This window comes from Protopterus annectens, chromosome 14.part0 (genome assembly GCF_019279795.1).
Source record: "Protopterus annectens isolate FY-2018-M chromosome 14.part0, PAN1.0, whole genome shotgun sequence".
NCBI classification, from domain to species: Eukaryota; Metazoa; Chordata; order Ceratodontiformes; family Protopteridae; genus Protopterus; species Protopterus annectens.
This window is the reverse complement of record NC_056748.1, coordinates 513,974,403-513,997,435: the sequence shown is the minus strand read 5'-3', so window position 1 is coordinate 513,997,435 and position 23,033 is coordinate 513,974,403. Positions and strand designations below refer to the sequence as shown.

Here is a 23,033-nt window from a genome sequence, read left to right as displayed (position 1 = left end):
CCAAACAATTTATTGGCAGTAATATATTTGCCATTCATTTTGCCAAAATACTTTGTAGTCATGATATTCAGAACTGAAATTGATCTGTATGACCTTGAATGAGGGAGATTTTTCTCTTTTTCTGATACAAGTGCCATTATTGCTTTTTTCCAAGCCAAAGGCACAGCCCTTCCCAGAAAAAAGTTAGTCAGACTTCCTGCTCTCAGACTTCTGTTGGGATTGTATCACTACCAGGTTTTCCCTGTATCATGGTTCCTCATTACTTTTAATTTTATTTTACTTTATTTTTTATATTAACTGCGGTAGTGCTGTCACCTCATAGTAAGACGTTGTCCTGTTCGATTCTCAGCTAAAGCGTCTTCTGTGTGGAGACGTGCATGAATGGGCGTACCTTCGTTGAAGGTTGTGCGTCAGGGCTGGCAACTCGGTACGTAAAAATCTACTGCCAATCATTAGTGGACCGGAGTTCCGCTGTGGCGGCCCCTAACCGGGAAAAGCTGAAAGACGCAACAATAACCCTCTTTCTACTTCAATTAAATGTAGAAGTTGTATTTGTCTGAAATATGTTAACATTTCCTATTTCTTGCTCTCAACCTCTTCATCTTGTTTTTGTAGTGTGCTGTAGTAATTGACCATTCTATTTATAAATTTTCTTGGTCAACGTTTGTCCTACCCTTGGCATAATTCTTGATTGTTATCTTTTCAACCTTTTGTTGCTTCAGGAGTTGAGCCAACAATTTGATTTGCTGTAGGGTTATTGTCAAAATAATTGTTTCAAAATATTACTCTGTTAATTCATGTTTTCCAAGTACTCTTGCATAGATATTCTAGCTTTTCAGTTACTGTACAGCTTCTTGTGTTCCACTTAATACTTCTTTGCTGTTGTAAATCCCTGACTTATTAATCCCTCTACACACCTATTGCAAATGTTACTCCACATCTCCCTTGCTTTCATTTCTAATCTTCAGTGTACAATTATCCCATTTCTTGGCAATACCTTTTCAGTTTAAACCCCACAGCATTTCGGTTAGTCTGATCTACCTAATCACTAAGCAGTTTCCTTTTCAGAAGGAATATTGACTCTTCCCGCTTCAGTTAACCAACTAATCCATCAGCCAGTCATTTAATAATGACTTACATGCCTAAACCAAGCATATTGCAAACAGAATCAAAACCGAAGCAGTAGAACAATTAACAGTAAAAGATAAAATATGTATAAAAACAGGATAAAAAATAGTTAAGATTGTTCCGAGTAAAAGCCCATCAGATAAGTGAGTCCTTGGGGACCTTTCAGAGGATCCAGAGGCATGGCTGATTAGTAGCTGATAAATTATTAAATTCTGCAGAACATGTGCTTGCTCCATTAATGAAAGAATGATGGATACAAGTGTCTTGATGCATTCAGAAAATCACCAGTAGCAGCCCTTTTGGTCTTTTGAGGGGTTCACTTGAGCTGGTTGGGGGCCACAACTGTTTTAAGATGGATTATGTCCAAATCATGCAGGGCAGTGTAAGATAGCATTAACACTTCACACTTTCAGCTTAAAAAAAACTTGAATGCCATTTGTGAGCTCCACATTATCATATCTAGAGGTTATAGAAAGAAGTTTGACTACTGAATTCTGCACCAGTGGAACTGACCTGAGATCAGTACAAGGAAGCTCCAGGTAAAGGACATTATAGTAATCTAAGTGGGTCATGATCTATCATATCTAGAGATTATAGAAAGAAGTTTGACTACTGAATTCTGCACCAGTGGAACTGACCTGAGATCAGTACAAGGAAGCTCCAGGTAAAGGACATTATAGTAATCTAAGTGGGTCATGATCAGTGGTTAAATCATCACAGCGAGGTCCATTGGTGGATGACGGTGCTTTATTTAGGTGATAGTTTTCAGAAGAAAGCGGGGTGCTTTGTCCACAGCTGACATTGGTCCTTTGGTGTCAGATCTTTTTTAAAGATCACCTCACCTTGAATTAATTCTGATATCACTGCCTTGCTGTATTTGTGTATCAATTCAACACACACTACTCAAACCAAAACGTTCAAAAGTGAGCAACACAACACCTTTACAGGTCAATGTTTTCTTTATTTAGCACTTTCATCTCAAATAATTATGAGACATCATCAGAACCCTACCCAATTCATCAATTGCTTTTTGCAACTTAAAACAATGGGATTTCTTTGATTATTTATATTTTATTGTAGTAGTGAGAATGAGATTCTGCGAGCAAGTGAGGTTATGTATTATGATTGTACTCATGTGTTTTATTGTTTAATTTATTGTTAAACTTATTTTTAGTTGATTCTATAATGTTTTCTTTGACATCTGATTGGTTCTGTGACTACAGGGTAGAGTTCAAGTTTTGATTGGCCAGAATATGTCACATGTTGAGGAAAAGGCTTTAAATTGCTTTGTGATTTTAATGGTGTCATGGTGATGAAGTCTCGTAATTATTTGAGATTGAAAGCACTAAGTAAAGATAATGTTGACCTGTACCTGCGTTGTGTTGCTCATTTTTGAACTGTTTGTATTTGTGTATCAGGCAGATTGACATGGAGCCCAGTAATGTGCCTTTTCTTTTTAAAGGTTTATTTCTAAAATTGTATACCACAGCTTCTATATTATTATTATTGTTATTATTATTATTCTTATTATCATTATTATTTTTTTTTTATTAGATGATTTTCTGATTTCATTGCCACCAATGCCAGATCATTCTAGCCTCCTTTATGTTATCTGGTCAACCTGTCAAGGGTTTCCCTCTGGTGACATCTGTGCAGGCCAGTCCTACCTTGTGCCAGTTATCTGCCTTGAAAGAGATTTAGCCAGATCATCCTCACAGATTGGCCAGAAAGATGCTGTCTGCTACATAGAGGTTATGAAAATCTTTGACTTTTTTAATTTCTCTAAGTCTTTTAGGTTTCCAACACCATGATGGGAATGGACCCCATTCCTATGTGAAAGTATGATTAAAGTTCATGGAATTAGTATTTCAATCTTTGATGTTAGCTAGAAGTGCTCTTTGCAGCACTAACAATGTGTTCAGTAATGACTCATCTTATATTTCTTACAGAGTTACATATTGGTAACATATCCGAGTATGACTGTAAATTCTTTTTTTATAAGACCCGTTGCTGCTACTACTACTACTACTGGAACTGTCTGGATATCTTTCTTCCACATTGCTCTCATTTCTGCCTGAAAATCCTGGCATTTTATGACTCTGTGTCTCTCTCTCTATGTAAGACACTGTAGTCAATGGGTGTAACAATTTCAGTGATCAATGCTACTTTTGTCTTTTTTTCATGGGTTACTATATCTGTTTTTCTCGCATCCATTTTTTGAACTGTTGGTAATGGATGATCACATGTTATGTAAACTTCATCATTTTCTGTGATGCTTTATGGCTTATGTTTCCAGTCTTTTTCAGCTACTTCAGTATTATAATGTTTACACAATCCCCAATGCAATAGTCTTACCACATTGTTGTGCCTTTCAGTATACAGTCCATCTGTCATTAGTATATCACAACCAGCAACAAGATGTGCGACTGTTTCCTTTTCTGTTTTACAAAACCTACATTTGTCTCGCTCTCCCACATGTTCAATAGAATTTGTAAACCAATGTGTATGTAGGTCCACTATCTTGTGCTGCCAATATTAACCTTTTGTCTTTTGGTTTAAATTCACCTCTCTGTAACCATTCCTGCTTTCATTTCTGATCAACATGAGTTTGTTCCAAGGGTTTTCTGTACTTGCAGCTATATTTATGCCTTTTCCATATGTTTTGCCTTCTCATCTGATCCTTCACATTAGTTTTCTTTTGTTTTTTTGGCGCATTCAGTTGCTGCCTTATTTTTATCTACTTCTGGTGTGAGTTCATTTCCCGCTTGACGCTGATATGCTTCTGTTAAACTAAGCAGGGAAGTCATCTTAGACTTATTCCCCTAATGTTTCAAAACTTTCACTACATTTGGGTCTTGTGAGCTCAGCAAACATGTATGTAGTCCCATGATTGCAGATCTGTACATGTAATCAATTTCGAGGAGGCCTGTACCTCCTTCAGAACAGGGAATATGTAATCTTGGTATGCACTGATTTTTATAAATCATTTTATGAGCATGAAACATCCTTCGTGTTTTCCTGTCCAACCTATCCAGCACCTTTTGGGGCCAGTCAGTCAGTCACTCCAAAATTGTAAGTTAGGACAGGAAGAACAAATTGGTTTATAGCTTGGACTTTGTTCCTAGATGTCAAAGCTGTTTTCAGTATTAATTTAAGTCTTCTGAAATACTTCTTTACTAAGTTTTTTTATTTGCATTTGTTCATGTTTTATTGTTGATCGTTCATTAGTTCCCAAATATTTATACACTCCCTCCTGCTCAAGTTCTTTTGTATCACATTCCTATTACAAACTGATGTTTTCTTGGTGCTGCAGCTTTCCTGCTTTAAAGTTTGCTTTTGCACATTTATCAAGACCAAATGACATTTACTTATTTGATTTATTTAACGTTTGTTTACCAGGAAAGTCTGATTTGGAACAAAGCCAATTTTCAGAGGAGGCCCAGGGAGAAACGCTCCAGACGCATGTCTTTGTAACTTGGGAGGAAACCTGAGCACCTGGAGGAAACCCACACGACCGCAGGGAGGAAATGCAGACTCTGCACAGAAGGCACTGCAGCCAAGAACTGAACTAGAGAACCTCTTGCTGTGAGGCAACAATGCAACCACTGCAACACTGCGCCGTCCATTCTTAAATCATCTGAAAAAATGTTGACCACTTGCGGTTGTGCTTTCAGTTCCTGATCTGATGAACTATACAGTTTTAAATCATCTACAAAATTAATATGAAAAGTCCTTTCCACTTTGTTGTTTTCCAAAAGCTACATTGTAGCCGTGACCTAATCTGTTAAGTAGACAATTTAATGGATTAAGGGCAGGACAGAATAGCAGCGGTGACAGAGTCACCCTGGAATATATCCCCTTTTGAATTTTTATCCCTGGAATAATAACTTGTCCTTTATCATGGCTTAACTGTATAGTGGTTTGCCACTGCTTCATGGTCGCTGTAATGTAATCGATCAGTGTAGGATGTATCTTATACATTTTTAAGCAGTTTTTTTATCCATGAATGTGGGATACTGTCAGATGCTTTTTTTGTAGTCTATCCATGCTATACTTAAGATTCTTCCCCTTTTTTACAGTTCTCCATTATGACCTTATTTAATATCAAATGATCGTTTGTTCCATATGACTTTCTTTTATTACCCTTTTGTTCTTTTGCCATGATTGAGTTTACTTCTAAATGACTAATTAACTCTGTTGACATCAATTCCAGTGTATAGTTTATAGTTCATCGGAAGGCAAGTTTATTGGTTTATAGTTTTTAGGATAGCTTGCAGGTTTTCTCTTAAGTAAGAGTATTGTTTTTCCTATTGTTAACCAGGCTGGTGTCTGGTCAAGGTGCGCATATAAATAGTTCTTGGTCACAGCTAAATCTTCATTGAAAGATGTTAATATTTTTAGCCAGAAGTTAGGTACTACATGTAGGCCTGATGTTTTCCAACTAAGAACTTGTCTTTGTTTCAGTCTCTCTGGCTGTTACTTCATCCCATTTCATATCCTGTTCATTTGAACTTCTTTTTCTTTATTTTACTTCTTTTGTTCATTTAGCATCTTTATGTTCCACAGGATCTTCATAGATATTTCTCCAAAATGTCTCTATTTCTTTTTTTGGTGGTGTTTCAGTTCCTTTTGCCTTGTTTCCCAATTCTCTATAAAACTTTTTTGGTGTTTACCTGTGAACCATTTTCTGTAGAAACTAGTAAATGTACCGGCATGGTTCATTTCAGTCTGGTTTAACATGGTGTTTGACTACTACGATACAGGTAGCATAGTGTTATGCATAAAGTACTGTTGGTTGTGTTAGAGTTTTACCTAGGCCATTACTTTAGTTAGCCAAGTTGGCAAGAGCGTTTTATGTATGAGTCTGCTAGTTTACTGAAAAAAATTTGAAACTGAGCACACCTTCATCCACTGCTAATGTTTTAGTACGACTCAAGAAATGCCTGCTGTAATAAGAGATTCATTTATTTTGGTTACATGTAGATGTGAGGCAAAGTGAGAGCTTTCATGATTATTTTACTTTATTTTTTTTATGACAACTGAACTAATCCTTCACCCATGTTTACTTCCAGTAATGGGCACGACTGAGCTACCTCTCGATCCTAATATGCAGACGAGCAATCTGCTAATCACTTTTCTGAAGTACTCTTCCATCGTTATGCAGGACACCAAAGGTATGAACTTCATTTCACCTTCTGTGGATTCTGTTCATAGGAGAATGTATCCATTGATGTTAAATTGTCCCATCTCGCCTTCGTTCTTGCTGTTTGGGTTCAGAGCCGATCCTCAGCTCCAACTCGGCCTACTTCTATAGCTCGCTATTTACTGGCTTGAAGCTAACCAAATCCCAGAATGCCCAGCGTCAGCTACCCAGATCTCGTTTGCCGCTTCAGCTGCGAGGTTGCTTCTTTACTGACTCAGGCTTAGTATATTTTTTTCTGTGATTATAATTGTTTATTCTTAAAAATTTAAGTTTTTGTCTAGATATAGTAATTTATCCCTCATCGCTTCTTGTGTGTGTTGTAGCTTTGTTGGCCGTCGCTCCATATCTCGCAGGCCTTCTGTTTCCCCTGAACTCTCCTTTGTCCCTTAACTGTTGAAAAAAAAAAAAAAGTTTTTTTAGTATAGTTGTGTAACATGTCTGAAGAGGCCAAAGTTTCTGGCTTTAAAAAGTGTGACTCATGCTGTCAGAAAATGTCTCTGATGGATGGGCACACTAGCTGTGTTTATTGTTTAGGGGCTGTGCACCTGCAGGACTCCTGCTCTTTGTCTGTATTGCATTTAGTCCAAGGGTCCTGCAGGAGCACAAAAACAAATTAATCCTTTGAGGATTATTGAAACCACAGGATTCCCCGACTAAAGGTTCTCAGCCAGTGAAATCCTGTGTCCGTCAAGCCGTCTGTTCCATCCTCGGAACCGACTCCTGGGCTTGAAGAACCAAGTTTGTTGGTGCTGACTAGCATCGACAAGTCATCTCCTCCCTCGGCTCCAACTGCTACCTCGGAGCCGTCTCAGAGCCACAAGCGAGCAAGGTCTCCTTCACTGGAGCCGATCCACTCGGTGCCACAGTCGCCGTTATTACGAAGTGAGCGCAGTCATCGTTCTTCATCCCACTCCTCTCGATCCTCCAGGCTATCGGATCAGGACGTGGAGAGAGTAGTCAGCAGGTTGCTTAAATCACAGGCCCTTTCGAAATTACTTTCCAGCCCACCTCAACAGGTTGTGGCTCCATCCGCTTTCATCTCCATTCCTCCTCCGACTACACTTGGTTCGGAGCTGGAGACCATTGACGCACTGGTAGTAGAACCGACCCCGCCGATCACCTCCTCTCCAGTTCCGACGTCGGCTCCGATCACCTTGATTGTTCCGTCCATCGAGGGATCTGGACGCGGAAGCTGTCTCTGCTCCGAGGGGGGAAGTGGCATCGGCCCCTTGTCCGACCCTGCTCTCTCTCTCGGAGCTTTGGCGGAGGTGAGCTTGGTTCCCACATCTGCCTCGGAGCTGTCGCCCTCGATGCGGAGAAGGACTCCCGTCTCTTCAGAGCCGGAGCTTTCTTTGCCTCGGGATCGTGACACCTTCGAGGTTATGCAGAGTGTGCTGTACCCTGAAGCAGCCCTACTATCAACCCCATTGACTCCTTCTCTTGTGGTGCCTGTGCCAAATTCTGCTCCTCCTCCGGGTCAGAAGCATAGGGAACCTATGCCCCAGGACACCCCATTGGGTGACCCCCTCTTCTTCCAAGGCCACCCCTGATCACTCAGAGGAGCCTCCTTGGAAGAGGAAGTGCAAGAGGCGGCATGTCACCTCCGATACAGACCTGGTTGAATCGGAAGGGTCCCCCAGGTCCCCCTCTGAAGATGTTTCCTTTTCGGACATCCTTAAAATGCTTAGGCAGAGGGGTGGCTGTCTTCCCTAGCCCCTACCGAGGACGAGTCTGTATACCTGGAGGTGTATGGTTCCCGTCCCTCCACCTCCTGGGTGTCTCCACCTTTCGATCCACTCATGTCTGTAGTGGCTCGAAAAGCTTGGTCAGCTCAGATTCTGTGGAACCTACTCCGAGGAGAGCAAATAAGTTCATAACAGCCCCCCAGGACAAACAATTTCTCCCTAAAAGTGTGCCAGTTGATGCCATGGTGGTAGTAGCAGCCACCAAGAAAGAGTTAGCAGAAACTTCTTTGTCTATCCATCCACCAAACAAAGAGTTTAAGACAATGGACAGATATGGGAAGCGAATGTTTTCCTCAGCGACCTTCTCAATGAGGTCCCTGAATTCTCTCTCATTTCACACAACTTCAAAGGGATCGCCTAAAAGAGCATGGAGATACCCTACAAGATCCTACAGCTGAGGGAGCATTAGCCAAAATAGCTTTCCAGCTTGCGACTCTTAATTCTATAGTCAACTCCTCCATGAGGCTGATTTCCTATGCAGCCGATGGAGCGAGCAGAGATGCAGGTACAGAAGTGGCTGTCGGGAGACATGCTTGACTGCGGCTGTGTCACTTTGTGGAACCCTTTTGGGCGTCCTTCACAAATACTCCCTTTGATGGCTCCTCGCTTTTTGGGCCTCAGGTGAAAGACACGCTTACCAGGTGTGAGCAGGAAGGCAAGAATCTCTCTGCCATGGAAGTCCATTTTTCCACTCCTAACAGACCTTATCCCAAAGGTCAGAAGGGTGGAAAGATGTGGTTTCGGAAGTCCCAGGGACCCTTGCCTGACACGTGGTGATTTTTCCCCCAGGGGCAGAGGGGGAAACAGCAACAATGGCAGATGCCGCCCTTGTGGCAGAGGGGGACCGCGAAATCAGGGTGACAGAGAAACTTTTTCTGCCAAACCCTTTCAGCATCCCTGATGGGTTGCCTGACTGCTCACCTCTGGAGGTAGTTTGGGGAAGACTTTCCCTGTACCCAAAAGCCTGGCAAAATATAACAAGAGACAAATGGGTACTATATATTATATCCGGAGGTTACAAAATCCCCTTTCATCAACCCCCTCTAAAGTCAAAAAGTCCATCCCAGATGTCCCACCCAATCTAAGGGATCAAGCAGTTATTCAAGTTTCAAAACTGCTAGAAAAAAGAGCCATTCAGGAAGTCCCCGCAGACCAACTAGGATCCGGAACTTACTCAAGATTGTTTTTACTACCAAAAAAGACAGGGGACTGGAGACCAATACTGGATCTCAGCATATTGAACAAATCTGTACAAAAAGAAAAGTTCCTGATGGTAACACTGCAGTCCATTCTCCCCTTTCTGGGTCAGGACAGCTGGACGTGCTCCATAGATCTTCAGGATGCGTACTACCATATCAAAATGGACAGACGCTCCAGGAAATTTCTTTGCTTCCGGGTAGGGGCCAGTCATTATCAGTTCAGAGCTCTGCCCTTTGGTCTCACCACAGCCCCCAGGGTGCTCACCAAATATATGGCAGTAGTCACAGCTCACCTGAGATGTAAAGGATTCCAGGTGTTTCCCTATCTAGACGACTGGCTCCTAACTGCTACCACCAGGCATCAACTGTTAGTGGCACGGGATTGTACAATATCAACCTGCACCCAACTAGGCATTACAGTAAATTTTGAAAAATCTGCCTTATATATATATATATATATATATATATATATATATAGGAGCAGAATCAAACACACAACAGATGTTTGCAAGGTTACCCCAGGATAGAGTTTACTCTGTTTGCCAACAAGTGTCATTTCTAATGCAGAGCAGAACTGTCCAAGTCAGACATGTCCTGCAAGTTCTAGGCTCCATGGCAGCTGCCATTGTTCTTGTACCATTAGCGCGTTACTGCGTTACCACATGAGAGTCCTTCAGTGGCTTCTCTTCACACAGTGGTCCTTCCAGGAACTAACCATGTCTCGCATGATCCTGATTACAGAAACATGCAAAAGACACCTCTCTTGGTGGATGGTCTCTACACTGGTGACTCAGGGCAGACCTTTCATTCAACCCACTCCGGTAGCCACAGTGACCATGGACACCTCCCTGATAGGGTGGGAGGGGCATTATCTTGGCTGGACAGTCCAAGGCATGTGGCAGCCTCATGAGTACCATCTGCATATCAATGTCCTAGAGATGAGAGCGGTGCTCCTAGCGTTGAAAGCTCTTCAAGACTCTCTTCCTTCTGGGACTATTGCGATCCAAACAGTCAGCATGTCAGTTGTGTGGTACATCAAGAAGCAGAGCGGGACCAGGTCCTACCCCTTGTGTCGAGAAGCCTTCAGGCTATGGCAATGGGTGATTTCCTCCCAACGTTTTCTGACAGCAACACACATCCCTGGGAAATCCAACGTAATAGCGGACAGGCTCAGCAGGGCTATCCTCATGCCTCACGAGTGGTCTCCGAATCAGGACGTTGCGGACCTTATCTTCCTTAAATGGGGCCAGCCTTGCTGCAATCTATTTGCCACCCCCCTCATCAACAAATGCAGCAGCTACTTCTCCCTGCTTCCTCCTCCAGGTCAAACTCCCAGGGACACTCTAGTCCACGATTGGCCTCAAGGACTCCTTTATGCATTTCCCCCTAATTCCAAGGCTAATACAGAAAGCAAAATCATTGGGTTGCAAAATGATCCTCATTGCCCCCTATTGGCCTTGACAGATATGGTTTCCATTCCTGCACCTTGAACTTCTAGACCAGCCTTGGATTCTGGACCCAGTGCCAGATCAGTTGATTCATCAGTCAGGTGGGTTACACCAATCCCTTCAGGCTCTCAAGCTCACAGCTTGGTTTCTCCACTTCCTACCTTAGCCAGGCTTCCAAGTATCTCCCCAGCAGTTAGTGATATTATTGTGTCCTCCCATAAGTCAACTACGAGAAAGACTTATTCTAGCAAATGGAAAAGATTTTCTTACTAGGCAGAATCTAGAAGCTTAGACCCCTTTTCAGCCCCAGTCCATCAGATTCTAGAATTTCTAGCAGAGCTTTTCCAGTCGGGTGCGGCTGCTGCTATCATCAGGGTACAACTGGCAACCATGTCTAATTTTCATATTGGAATTCTTAATTCTAGCATAATGTCTCATAATCTCTGCAAAGCCTTCATGAGAGGAACATCTCTTCTTAGACCCCCAGTGAGGGATCCACCTCCTCCTTGGGATTTCAATTTAGTTTTGACTACTTTGATTCTGCCTCCATTTGAACCAGCAGCTCCATGTCCCTTAAAATTTATTTCTTGGAAAACTTTTTCTGGTTGCTATTACCTCAGCTAGACGTGTTTCAGAACTCCAAGCACTCTGTGTTTGTCCTACATATATGGTGTTTCACAAAGATAGAGTTTCTCTGAGAACCAACCCATCCTTCATAACAAAAGTCTGTTCAGAAAACAATTTAAATCAATCCAGCGATCTCCTCATCTTCTTTCCCAGTTATAGCAACAAGGCAGAATACGGTCTTCACCAGCTGGATGTGCACAGTCAGTTACATTTTTACCTCCATAGGACCAAAGAGCTAAGAAAGTCAGACCAGTTATTTCTCTCCTATGCTCACAATAAGCAAAGCCTTCCAGTTTCTAAGGTGACCTTATCCAAATGGTTATCTGACACCATTGCCTTCATCAGTTAAGGCATAAACATCTGCCAGTAAAACCGAAAGGTCATTCTACTAGAGCATTAGCCACGTCTGTAGCCTTTCAGTCCAAGTTGCACATAGACTCAATTTGTGCAGCTGCCACTTGGGCAAACCCTCATCCCTTTATCTCTCATTACAAAGTGGATGTGGTCTCCCGGAGCAGGGCTTCATTTGGTTCCACTGTTCTTAAGAGTCTGTTCCAATGAGCCACCCAGGGTCTTTAGGTGCTAGGGACGCTGCCCCAAACAGCAAGAACGAAGGCGAGATGGGACAACTTAACATAAAGAATTTATGTACCTACCATAACATTCCATGTTAGTTGTCCTTCATCTTGCCTTCCTTCTTGCATCCCCCTTCCTTCCCCCATCCTGGAGGATTGAGAGGAGTTCACTATAGTTTCACTGGCTGATTTCCTTTTTCTTGGTTCACATGCCAGGTAATTTTATGACAGTTTACTCTGATCTGTTATTTTTGTTAAATCAGTTTTAGATTACTGGTTACTTTATATGTCAAGTGTGCGCTGTCACAAACGAGATCTGGGTAGCTGATGCTGGGCATTCTGGGATAAGGGTTAGCCTCGAGCTATAGAAGTAGGCTGAGTCGGAGCCGAGGATCAGCCCCAAACCCAAACAGCAAGAAGGAAGGCGAGTTGAAGGACAACTAACATGGAACGTTATGGTAGGTACATAACTTCTTTTTTTCAGCAGGAAGGGAAACTTGGGATGTGAGGAATGGAATGTCTTTTTCCTTGATTTCAATTTTGTCTACTTTTCTTTTCATTTTGATGTTCAACTTGTAAAATGAAAGGCAGCCTACCATACCAAGCTGAGTTGTAAGTCATTCTGTCCCATTTTAATTTTGTTGGTTTGTAATTGCATTTGCTGTAAAAAAGTATGAGATATGATTATCCCTCATGTTGTTTTTTAACTCTTACAAAAATACTGCATAAGTGGCAAATCTAATTCAATTTGCTAAGGGAACGTCCTTCTCCCAAGGTTATTTAGTGAGGGAATGGCTGCTTTAACACTGATAATGGAAGAGTTACTACCTACAACTTGAGGCCTGCCTTTCTTGCAAAGCTTGCATGTTTTTGACTGTTTAGCTTGTTTGTAGCCTGTGTACCAGGAAAGGTGTCTTACTGCAGCAGTATACATCATATATTAATATTTACCTCATGATAGAGGACTAGGTGAAACTAAATACAGCAGACATACCTGCAAACAGAACAGAGTACAATATGTAGACATACTAGTAGATGAATGCTCACAGTCCATACTGATGGAAGAATTCATATAGTAAAAGGTATGCCCAAAATACAAAACACTGGGCCATTTAGAAAATGGAACATACAGTAAACTCTGTTAACTGGAACTCAAGCAACCAGCAAAAAAATATTGAAAAACTACAGTACAATTTTCATGTGTTGCACTTTGCGCCCCCCCTCCCCCCGAAGAAACATACCTTACATTTTTAGAGTTTGAGTTTTAAAAAGGAACATAGCAATACATTTCCTCTCTCCCCAACCTGAGAATAAGTCAAACCAAACAAGTAGTATATAGGGTACAGTATTAGTTAGGCCTATTTTTAATAGTAACTCTCAAGCAACCAGAAACTACAGTTATCCAGCATCTACCAATCCCCATGGGTGCCGGTTAACAGAGTTTACTGTAGTTTGGGAGAACAGTTTGTGTTTTGTTGAAATAAATATTGGATGCTGTACCATTCCTCCCCAAAAAGGGGACAGATAGGAGAAACGTTTGTTTCTAAGTGTTCAAGACTAATTGCTTGTTTTGGGGAGATAGAGGAGAAAAGTGTCATCATCATTGGATCATCTCTTTCCATTTCTTCCTATCCTCTGCATCTTGCTCTGTCCATGTCCTCTCTCACCACGTCCATAAACCTTATCTTAGGCCTTCCTCTATTCCTCTTACCTGGCAGCTCCATCCTTAGCATCTTTTTCCCAATATACCCATCATCCCTCCTCAGCACATGTCCAACTCTCTTGCTTTGTCTCCAAACTGTCCAACATGAGCTGACCTAATCCTATCCATCCTAGTCACACCGATTGCAAATCTTAACATCTTTAACTCTGCCACATCCAGCTCTGACTCCTGCCTTTTGTCAATGCCACTGTCTCCAACCCATATAACATATGCATCCTCACCATTCCTCTACCCTCCCTCTCATTTACACACATATATTCTGTCATTCCTCTGCTCTCTAGAGCATATCTCCACCTCTCCAGAGTCTCCTCAACCTGATTCCTACTCTCACTACAGATCACAATGTCATCTGCAAACATCATAGTCCACGGGCCTCCTGTCTGATCTCATCTGTCAACCTGTCCATCACCACTGCAAATAAGAAAGGACTCAGAGCTGATCCTTGATGTAATCCCACCTCCACCTTAAACGGATCTGTCACTCCCACTGCAGTCCAATACCACAACTCTTCTCTAGGCACCCTGTCATATGCTTTCTCCAAGTCTTCTCTGTATTTCTCCATCAACACTCTCAGAGCAAACATTGCATCTGTAGTGCTCTTTCCTGGCATGAAACCATACTGCTGATCACTAATCATCACCTCCCAAGTGTACTGCTTTTAAATTGGTAGGTGAAACTCTGAGGACGGGGGGGGGGTTCAGAAGAGTATGATGCTAGTTAAAAACAAAGGAAGGAAGGAAGACCTGTAGAACTAAAACTAGCGGGGATTAGCCCAGCACTGAGAACCTTGCCCCACTCCCCTTTTAACCATTCTGGTATTGATACCCCTTCTCCGGATCTCATCATCTTACTCAAGGGAAGAGCCAAGGCCACCAGTATTTAAATGTTTTTGTGTATCTCTGCTAACAATTTTTGTTTTGTAAAATGGTGATTTGTTATTGTTCCTTTTTCTGATTGTTGTTTTGTCTTCCAAAAGTTCACTTTGTTCTTTTTTTTTTATCTCATCCTCTCTCATGTTCCAGAAATATAGTTGACTTCTCTCCTCTCTCGTTTGACTTGCTGTCTTTTTTTTTTCCCTACTTCTCAACAAAAAAAAAATACCTTTTATTGGTGCAGTGTATAATTACTGTTCATCTCCAGTAGTTTACTCAGTATAGTTTGGGTCCATTATTTACCATCATAAGATGGCATACATTTTTTTTTTCATTTGTACTGTTTGTGATAAAATTTATCTTGTCTGCAACAGTGATATTGCCATTTAAAATGATTAGTTTTATCTAAATTTTCAGAGCTGGTTTATGATGGGAGTCACTGTCATTCTTTGCTGTGGTACGCACAAGAAATAGTCAAAAGTATTCAAGAAGAGCAACTTCTTCTCTTTCTGCTGTTCCCGTTAGGGGTCGCCACAGCAGATCATCTGTTTCCATTTCTTCCTGTCCTCTGCATCTTGCTCTGTCACACCAACTACCTACGTCCTCTCTCACCACATCCATAAACCTAATCTTAAGCCTTCCTCTTTTCCTCTTACCTGGCAGCTCCACCCTTAACATCCTTTTCCCAATATATACCAAGCATCCCTCCTCAGCACATGTCCAAACCAATGATATTTCGCCTCTCCTACTTTGTCTCCAAACCGTCCAACCTGAGCTGACCCTCTAATATACTGATTCCTAATCCTGTGCATCCTTGTCACACCCAGTGCAAATCTTAACATCTTTAACTCTGCCATGTCCAGTTTTGACTCTTGCCTTTTTGTCAGTGCCACCGTCTCCAACCCATATAACATAGCTGGTGTTACTACCCTCTTGTAGACCTTCCCTTTCCCTCTTACTGGTACCTGTCTGTCACAAATCACTCCTGACACTCTTCTGCACCCATTCCACCCTGCCTGTACTCTCTTCTTCACCTCTCTTCCACACTCACCATTACTGGGAACTGTTGATCCCAAGTACTTAAACTCATCCACCTTAGCCAACTCTACTCTCTGCATCCTCACAATTCCTCTATCCTCCCTCTCATTCACACACATATATTCTGTCTTAGTCCTGCTGACCTTAATTCCTCTCCACTCTAGAGCATATCTCCACCTCTCCAGGGTCTCCTCAACCTGGTCCTTACTCTTACTACAGATCACAATGTCATCTGCAAACATCATAGTCCACAGGGCCTCCTGTCTGATCTTATCCGTCAACCTGTTCATCACCACTGCAAATAAGAAAGGGCTCAGAGCTAATCCTTGATGTAATCCCACCTCCACCTTAAACGCAACCGTCACTCCCACTGCAGACCTCACCACTGTCACACCATCTCTTTTACATATCCTGGACCACTTTTAAATACTTGTCTGCCACTCCTGACTTCCTCATACAGTACCACAACTCCTCTCTAGGCACCCTGTCATATGCTTTCTCTAAGTCCACAAAGACACAATGCAACTCTTTCTGACGTTCTCTATGTTTCTCCATCAGCACTCTCAGAGCAAATATCACATCTGTAGTGCTCTTTCCCAGCATGAAACCATACTGCTGATCACTAATCATCACCTCCTTTCTTAACCAAGCATCCACTACTCTTTCCCAGCAACTGTGGGGACAAAATTCTCTCCGCAGGACAGGCACTTGATATGTTTAAGGTACCACATGTGGCCACTTCCCCCTCTACTCCAGGCTTCTAGGGCTTCTTTCCTTGCTTCTGCCTCCAATCACCTCAAACTTTTTAAGACTATGAGGAAAACTGTTCTTTTTGAGTCAGATTCATAGTCCTGGTCATGAAGATTAGGTAAGGGTGATGTATATTCCCTGTCCTGGGCTCACCTTTTTCTTAGGAGACTCCTGTTACCAGAGCAAGACTCAATAGCATCTTCTAGTTAGTTCTGAACCTGAACTTGTGTCCCTAGACTGCATTCTTTAAGGCCAGTCAGGTCCAGGCATTCTATTTCAGTTAAGGTTGGTTGTAGTAAGGTGTCTCAGGTATTCTTGTCAGTGTATCTCATGTAGTTACAGGTCTCCTCCTCTGCTAACATCAGTGTGAGCCAAGTCAATTTTCTGCCAAATTATGCTACTTTTGCCATAAACATTTCTTTACAGAGTCCAGTCAAGATCCTGGTCCTCATCAGAACTTACAGTTGACCCTTTCATGTTCAGGTCAGTGCCACTGGACATGTTGTGGCCAACTTCAGTCTAAGGTTTGTGACTTCAGTCTGGATTCCATCATCTCAGTGCTGATAGTAATGTCAACACTGTGCTTGTTAATTTCAAACTCCCTCATGGTCAAGGTTGGTCAGACTATTCTGGCTCTGATGTGGACCTTTTAGTAGTCGACCTCTAGACCCATGGTCTTCATATCAGTATTGTTCAGGGCTTCAAATATGGGGTTGAGACTTGTCACGTCTTTAACCCCTCAGTGCTAGGACCTTCAACCCTACAGGACCCTGTGTTGCTTCCAGCCCTGAAATAGATTTCTTCACTAACATGGATCTTAAACTCTCTCCCTTCCCTGGGAGCACATGTGCCTGCCTTGACGTCCATGTCTTCCCTTCCCTGTTGCTTGGGTACTAGTGACTGCAGGGCTTGTTCCATTTGTGATGTTTGTCCAGATGTAAAGCTTGTTTCTTTCTCCTTCAAAGTCATCCCATCCAACAGCACCTAGGAAGGCCAGGTTGTAAGATGAAACATCTTGACTCAGCGCTTGAGTCACCAACCGTGAAAGTAAATGAGGATGAAGAAGCTGCATTCCTACCATCCCTGCCAGATGACCCCATCCAAAATAAAATTGGGGAGCTTTTCTAGATGATCCATGACAGGGCAGGATGGATCTCAGAAATCCTCTGCCCATCTGAACTTAAACCAGATGAGGCCTTCCAGTCACCCAAGTCCATCGTCTTTGGTGGCTTGTTAAGTTTATCAAAATAGTGGTACACTTTGTATGGAAGAACCCCGGTAAGGTGTTCTAAAATATCAAAGTGCCAGAGAAGACTGGACTGGATCCTTTGGCCTCATAAAGACTGGACTGGTGTAGCTACTGCTCCAGAAGTACACTTCATTGTGGCTGTGGCACCTTGAAGTAAGCTGCTACCCCACAGATACCCCAAAGAAAAAACATGCAGTGCAGGGAAAACAATTCTACGACTGATGAACAAATTAAATTAAAAAAATGTACTGATTAAGCCAACTGTAGTTATTCCAAAAATAGCGTGAGTTGTAAACAAAGGTGTGCCACTATGGCAAGTTTTGCAGCCAAATCACAATGAATTGAAATCAATCAATATAGTTAAGCACTTTCATCCAAATAAATTAAATGTGGACTTCATCTGAACTAAGCAATCAAAGACACTAGGTAAACTTAAATAGATAATGTCATAATATCAAAATGTTGGCCTTAAATACAGCCTTACAAAGTAATTGATACTAGAAGTCCAATTCATTGTATAAAAAGTAACTGTTAAAAATATGAAAGCAATTTTTTTTCTATATCTAAAAATGTGTACAACACATGTACACATAAACATAAAAGGAATATGTTATAATTTGATGTACAACCTCTAAACCACCAAAATATTGAAAAAAAATAAGCAGAAACCTTTATACAGTGGATATAAAAAGTGTACACACCCTTGTTAAAATGCCAGGTTTTTGTGATATAAAAAAAAATAAGACCACAATAAATCATTTCAAAACTTTTCCCACCTTTAATGGTAATGAAGCAGCCTCTTGGAGTAGGTTCCTTTCTTGAATACCTTGGATGTAAAACAACATTCTTTTAACTCCTTACCAATGTTGACATCCAGAAATGTAATCTCTTTGAAGTCATAGCCCCTTAGAAAACAAAAAAGAAGTTCTACCATTAATGTAGTCCAAAAACTCATCAATCTGCTCTAAAGAACCTGACAATAAAATAAACAAGTCGTCCAGATATCTCAAATACTTCAAAATGTATGCAGCAAATGGAGACAATAAAAGAAACAGTTTTTCTCACCACAATAAAACGATGTTTGCAAACACAGCAGCTGCTGGTGCCCCCATTGCCACTCCAGAAATTTGTTTGAAGTATTTAGACTCAAAGAAAACAAAATTATTTACCAAAAATAGTTCCATAGCTTCAATTACAAATTTTATTGTGCTGTGAGCGAAGTCAGAGCAATAGGTTATAGTGCCTCATTAAATCATTCAAGCCCTTCCTTGTGAGAGATCACCAAAAATAAGTCCTTAACATCAATTAAGAATATTAAATCTGTGTCAGAAGCAGTGTGGTGTAATTCATCAAGAAAATGCAGTGTGTCCCTAAGGACCTGGAGCTTAACAAAAAAAGATTTTGGTGTGAAACCCACTAATTTGGCCAAAGGTTTGGTTTTAGAGCAGGCTGCTGGCACTGTTAGACAATACAGGAGGATCTATCACTGATTTGTGAACCTTGGGTATTCCAGAAATGTTCGGTATCACTGGTTTATCAACTTTCAAAAAATCATAGACTGAACTATCTATCATAAAATTGAGAAAACAGTCTTCCAACCATAAGTCAATGCCATGATTAGCTATGTTGCTCTTGTTTTTATTAACGCTCACAGAAAAAAATCAGATCTGCATTAAGGTATTGCAGCATTTTCAGAGAGTAGATAAAACAATCCATCAACACCATGCCACCTTCCTTGTAGTGTTTCATAATCCTAATTGATTGGTTTGCTACTTAGTTCATTCATTGATTTCTGTTCCTCAGCTGTTAAGGTGTAACTTGCATGACCAGTCTTTAAGAACCTCATTTCACACTCATAGGCCACTTCAGTGGGGGTTAAAAAGGCTAGGCCTCTGCAAAACCTTAGATCTGAAGTACTTTACTTCATTTGGTCTTCAACTTGTGGGTTTCGGATCCACATCTGATCTGACACGGCTGCATTTTCCAGCTATTGAATCAAGCTCCTCCCCTTACCAATAATACCCCCCGTCTTCCTTCTCCCTTCAGATCTAGTTTGCCGCCAGCATAGCAACAAGCGTGGTCCGAGCTCCAAGTTTATTGGGTGTTGTAAGTGGTGTATTTTTTGCTAAATTTCTACTATTTCTTCACCTTTCCGCAACTGCATCAGTAAAAAATGCGGGGATGGTAGAAGCCCCAAAAGCAGGCTTCAGAAAGTGCACAGTGTGTGGCCATAAGCTCTCTCCAGTGGATGGCCACACTCTGTGTGTGGTATGCCTGGGTGCAGACCACCTTAACTCCTCCTGTCCTATTTGTGCTGGGTTCAACCCTAGAGCACTTAAGAACAAGTGGAGCAAACTTCTCCTCAAAGGCCTGCTTCCCTCCTCGGGGACAGCAGTCCTTTCTTCCGCCACTGGGGGAGCAGTGGCAGCTGCATCTTCTTACTCTTCCCTGGCCTCTGGGACTCAAACTCCCACCAAGAGGTCCGGGGAAGGGGATAAGACTAAAGACAGGCGTCACAAGCGGTCCCCCAGTTGCTCATCACAGGCAGGTCCGCCACCCAAAGTGAGGCCTCTGACCAGGCCTGGGTCTCCTTTGCTCCGTTTTCAGAGGTTCTTCCCCAAGCTCGAGGAACCCCATAGCCGGTCCCCTGCTAGGTCCTCTCCCCACCGGCTTTCCCGACCAGTTTTGGTGGCGTCATCCTGCTCCACGCGGAGCCTTAGCGAGGTGGAGATGGACAAGATGATGCGGAGGTTTATCCGCACTCAGATCCAGATTGGTGTCTTGCCAGTGCCTTCTCCTTGTGGAGGGGGCTCCTTGCAACCTTTTTTTCCATCCAATAACTCCTCCTCCAATCTGACAGGCGGTTTTGGAGTTTTTGGATCCGAGGACTCCCAGGGTTGAGGGGTTGGCACCGATGATACTATGTACCTCAACGCCGGCCATTGCCTTGAGCTTCTCTGATCCGACTGGGTGGGATCCGAGCTCTCAGAGCCATAGCCTCAGAGTCAGATCTGAGGCGGTGCTCTGTGCTCTGAGTGCTTTGAAGCAGAGCATCCTCTTCAGTGTCTCAACTCCAACTCCCGTCGGGTCAGGGGGTAGTTCCTAGGAGGTTCATTCCCCCTCAGCCTTTGACGTGGTGGAGAGGGTTCTCGTGGTGTCAAGACCTCTGACCATCTCGTCCTCGGACTCCATCCAGACCACTTCGGCACTGAGTGCAGTTCCGACCGTATTGACATCTCAGGGACAGCCCGTGGTCATGATACCTCAGGAAGTTCCCCCAAGGGAACAGCAAGAGCTTTGCGAGTCCTCCCCATAGAGTCCCACTGAGGAGATGCCTCGCAAACTGACGTGTAAGAGGAGGCACTCTGACTCTCCGTCAGAGTACCTCACCAAAGACACAGAATTGGGGGAAGGGAAGGTTCCCCACAGTCACCCCCCCCCACCGATGATGTTGAGATGTTCTTCGTGTTTCACTGTTCCAGTCATCACATTTGGGTTACCCCTGCTGGGGTAGCCGCCGGCCTGAATACCAGAGACTTAGTATTTCTGCGTCAGTTGCTGTCACTTGAAGACTGATGTCAGGTCATCAGTGGTATAAAGGAAGGCAGCCGATGCCATTACTTCAGTCTTCCTTGCCGTGGAGCTCGAAGCAGAAGCAGCTCGCACGAGTGCAGGTCGGCCGCTACCTGAGGTTTGTTTCCGAATTGAAGTTGAAGTCTTCGAAAGCTAAGTACCCCATTGGGGATCCTTTTTTCTTGCGCTAATCAATGTCAGAAAAAGTTAATAATTGTCTTGCCTGTGGAAAGCAAATGGCACACCAGGACTTCTACTCCTACTGCGTCACTTGTCTAGGCCCAGACCACGACATCCCTCATTGTCGCTTCTGTGTTTTAACGCCAGAACTATTTGTTATCGGGGCCTTATTGTAGCCAGATATTTTCGTTTACAGTCCTCGAATTCCGATATCGCTTCTTAAGCTATCCGACAGCAGATCTTCTGAAAAAAGACAGAGACAGACCACACAGGACTAAACCTTCTGACGATGCTACTGCCAAGCTAGTAGTCAGTCCTCCGGAATTCAGTGAGGCGCTTTCGCAGCCCCTGATGCCCTCTTCAGTTAATTTGCAGGCCTCTACCGAGACTCTTTTGGAGTCCGGTATGCCACAGAACTCTTCTTCATCTAAGGATCCTGTGGTCATCTCTACCTTTGATGGGTCCGGAGCCGCTGTGCAGGCACCAGCTTCTGAGGAAGTCCTTCACAACACCAAATCCATACTTAAACTAACGCCTTCTTTCACAGCTGCCGTTCTTTCTAAAACAGCTGAGTTCCTTAGGCCCAGGAGTTGAACCACCCCCAAGAAACTGACTTCCATCCGTCCTTTGACGTCTGCTCCCTTGCCTCAGTCACAAATGCTTAGAATGGCAGAGGACCTTATAATGCTGATTAGGGGAAGCCTAGCCACTCCCTCAAAAAGAAAAAGAGATCCATCTCCAGAAGTGTTGTCTGAACAAGAGTCAGATGAATCTGATGCATCTGACTATGATGACATGCAGCCCCTCTCTACATATGAGGATTCTGATACAGAGGAATCTATTCCTTCAGCCTCTCACCCAGAGGATTTTTCCTTTGGGGAAACCCTGCATACTTTAAGGGAGCATTTCAAATGGGAGAGTCAAGATTGCCCACAGTCTAAAAAGAGACTCCGAGAGTTCGACCTTCCACAGCACAGGCCCTTAGCCACCCCCCACCCCCCAGTCCTAGATGTGGTGGATGATGTCTTCCTTGAATCCAGCTTGACTCCAGACACCCTCCCTCCTGCTCCCAGAAAGCCAGACAGGTATTACAAAGTCCCTGACTCTTACAAATCTCTCTTTAAAAACCCAACAGTGGACCCTGAGGTCATTACTCAAGGCCCAAAGGGGGTTAAAGCTACTTCAGCTAAGAATCCCACCCCCTCAGACAGGGATTCCAGAGCACTGGACAGATGGGGGTAAAAAAGTATACACCTCAGCTACTCATGCTATCAGGGCACTAAATTGTCAGTTCCATATACTTAAATATCAGCAGCATACCTTGGAACTCCTTAAACAAAACATTTCCTCCTTTCCTGCATGGGAAGAATCTAAAGAGTTACAGGAATTAATGCACTCTGCTGATCAAGTAACTAAACAGACTTTGCACTGTGGATTTCATGCCCTAGAAGCTTCTTGCAGGGCAGCACTCATTGGATCTGTCATTAGAAGACATGCATGGCTTAAGGAACAACCCCTGCCAAACCATGTCAAATCAAAATTGGTGGATGCAGCCTTGCACAAAGATAACTTATTTGGTACTAAAGCAGAAGAGGTGTTAAAAAAGATGGAAGAAAAAGCAAAACCTATGCAGACTGTTAAAGATTTCTTACAGGTACATGTTCCTTCCAAGCACTGGTCCTTTCCTGCACCTAGTAAATGGGGTAAACCTAGGCCCCGTGGA

The 23,033-nt window shown here is 42.9% G+C and overlaps 1 protein-coding gene across 1 annotated transcript in view; it reads left to right on the top strand.

Annotated features, from left to right (window-relative positions):
* The window catches only part of ARMH3 (armadillo like helical domain containing 3), a 2,648,735-nt gene that overhangs the window by 1,547,236 nt on the left and 1,078,466 nt on the right, over positions 1-23,033 (top strand). The window contains exon 13 of the mRNA XM_044055591.1: positions 6,201-6,302. Coding sequence (XP_043911526.1) covers positions 6,201-6,302 — 102 coding nt within the window. The remainder of the gene's footprint in view (positions 1-6,200; positions 6,303-23,033) is intronic.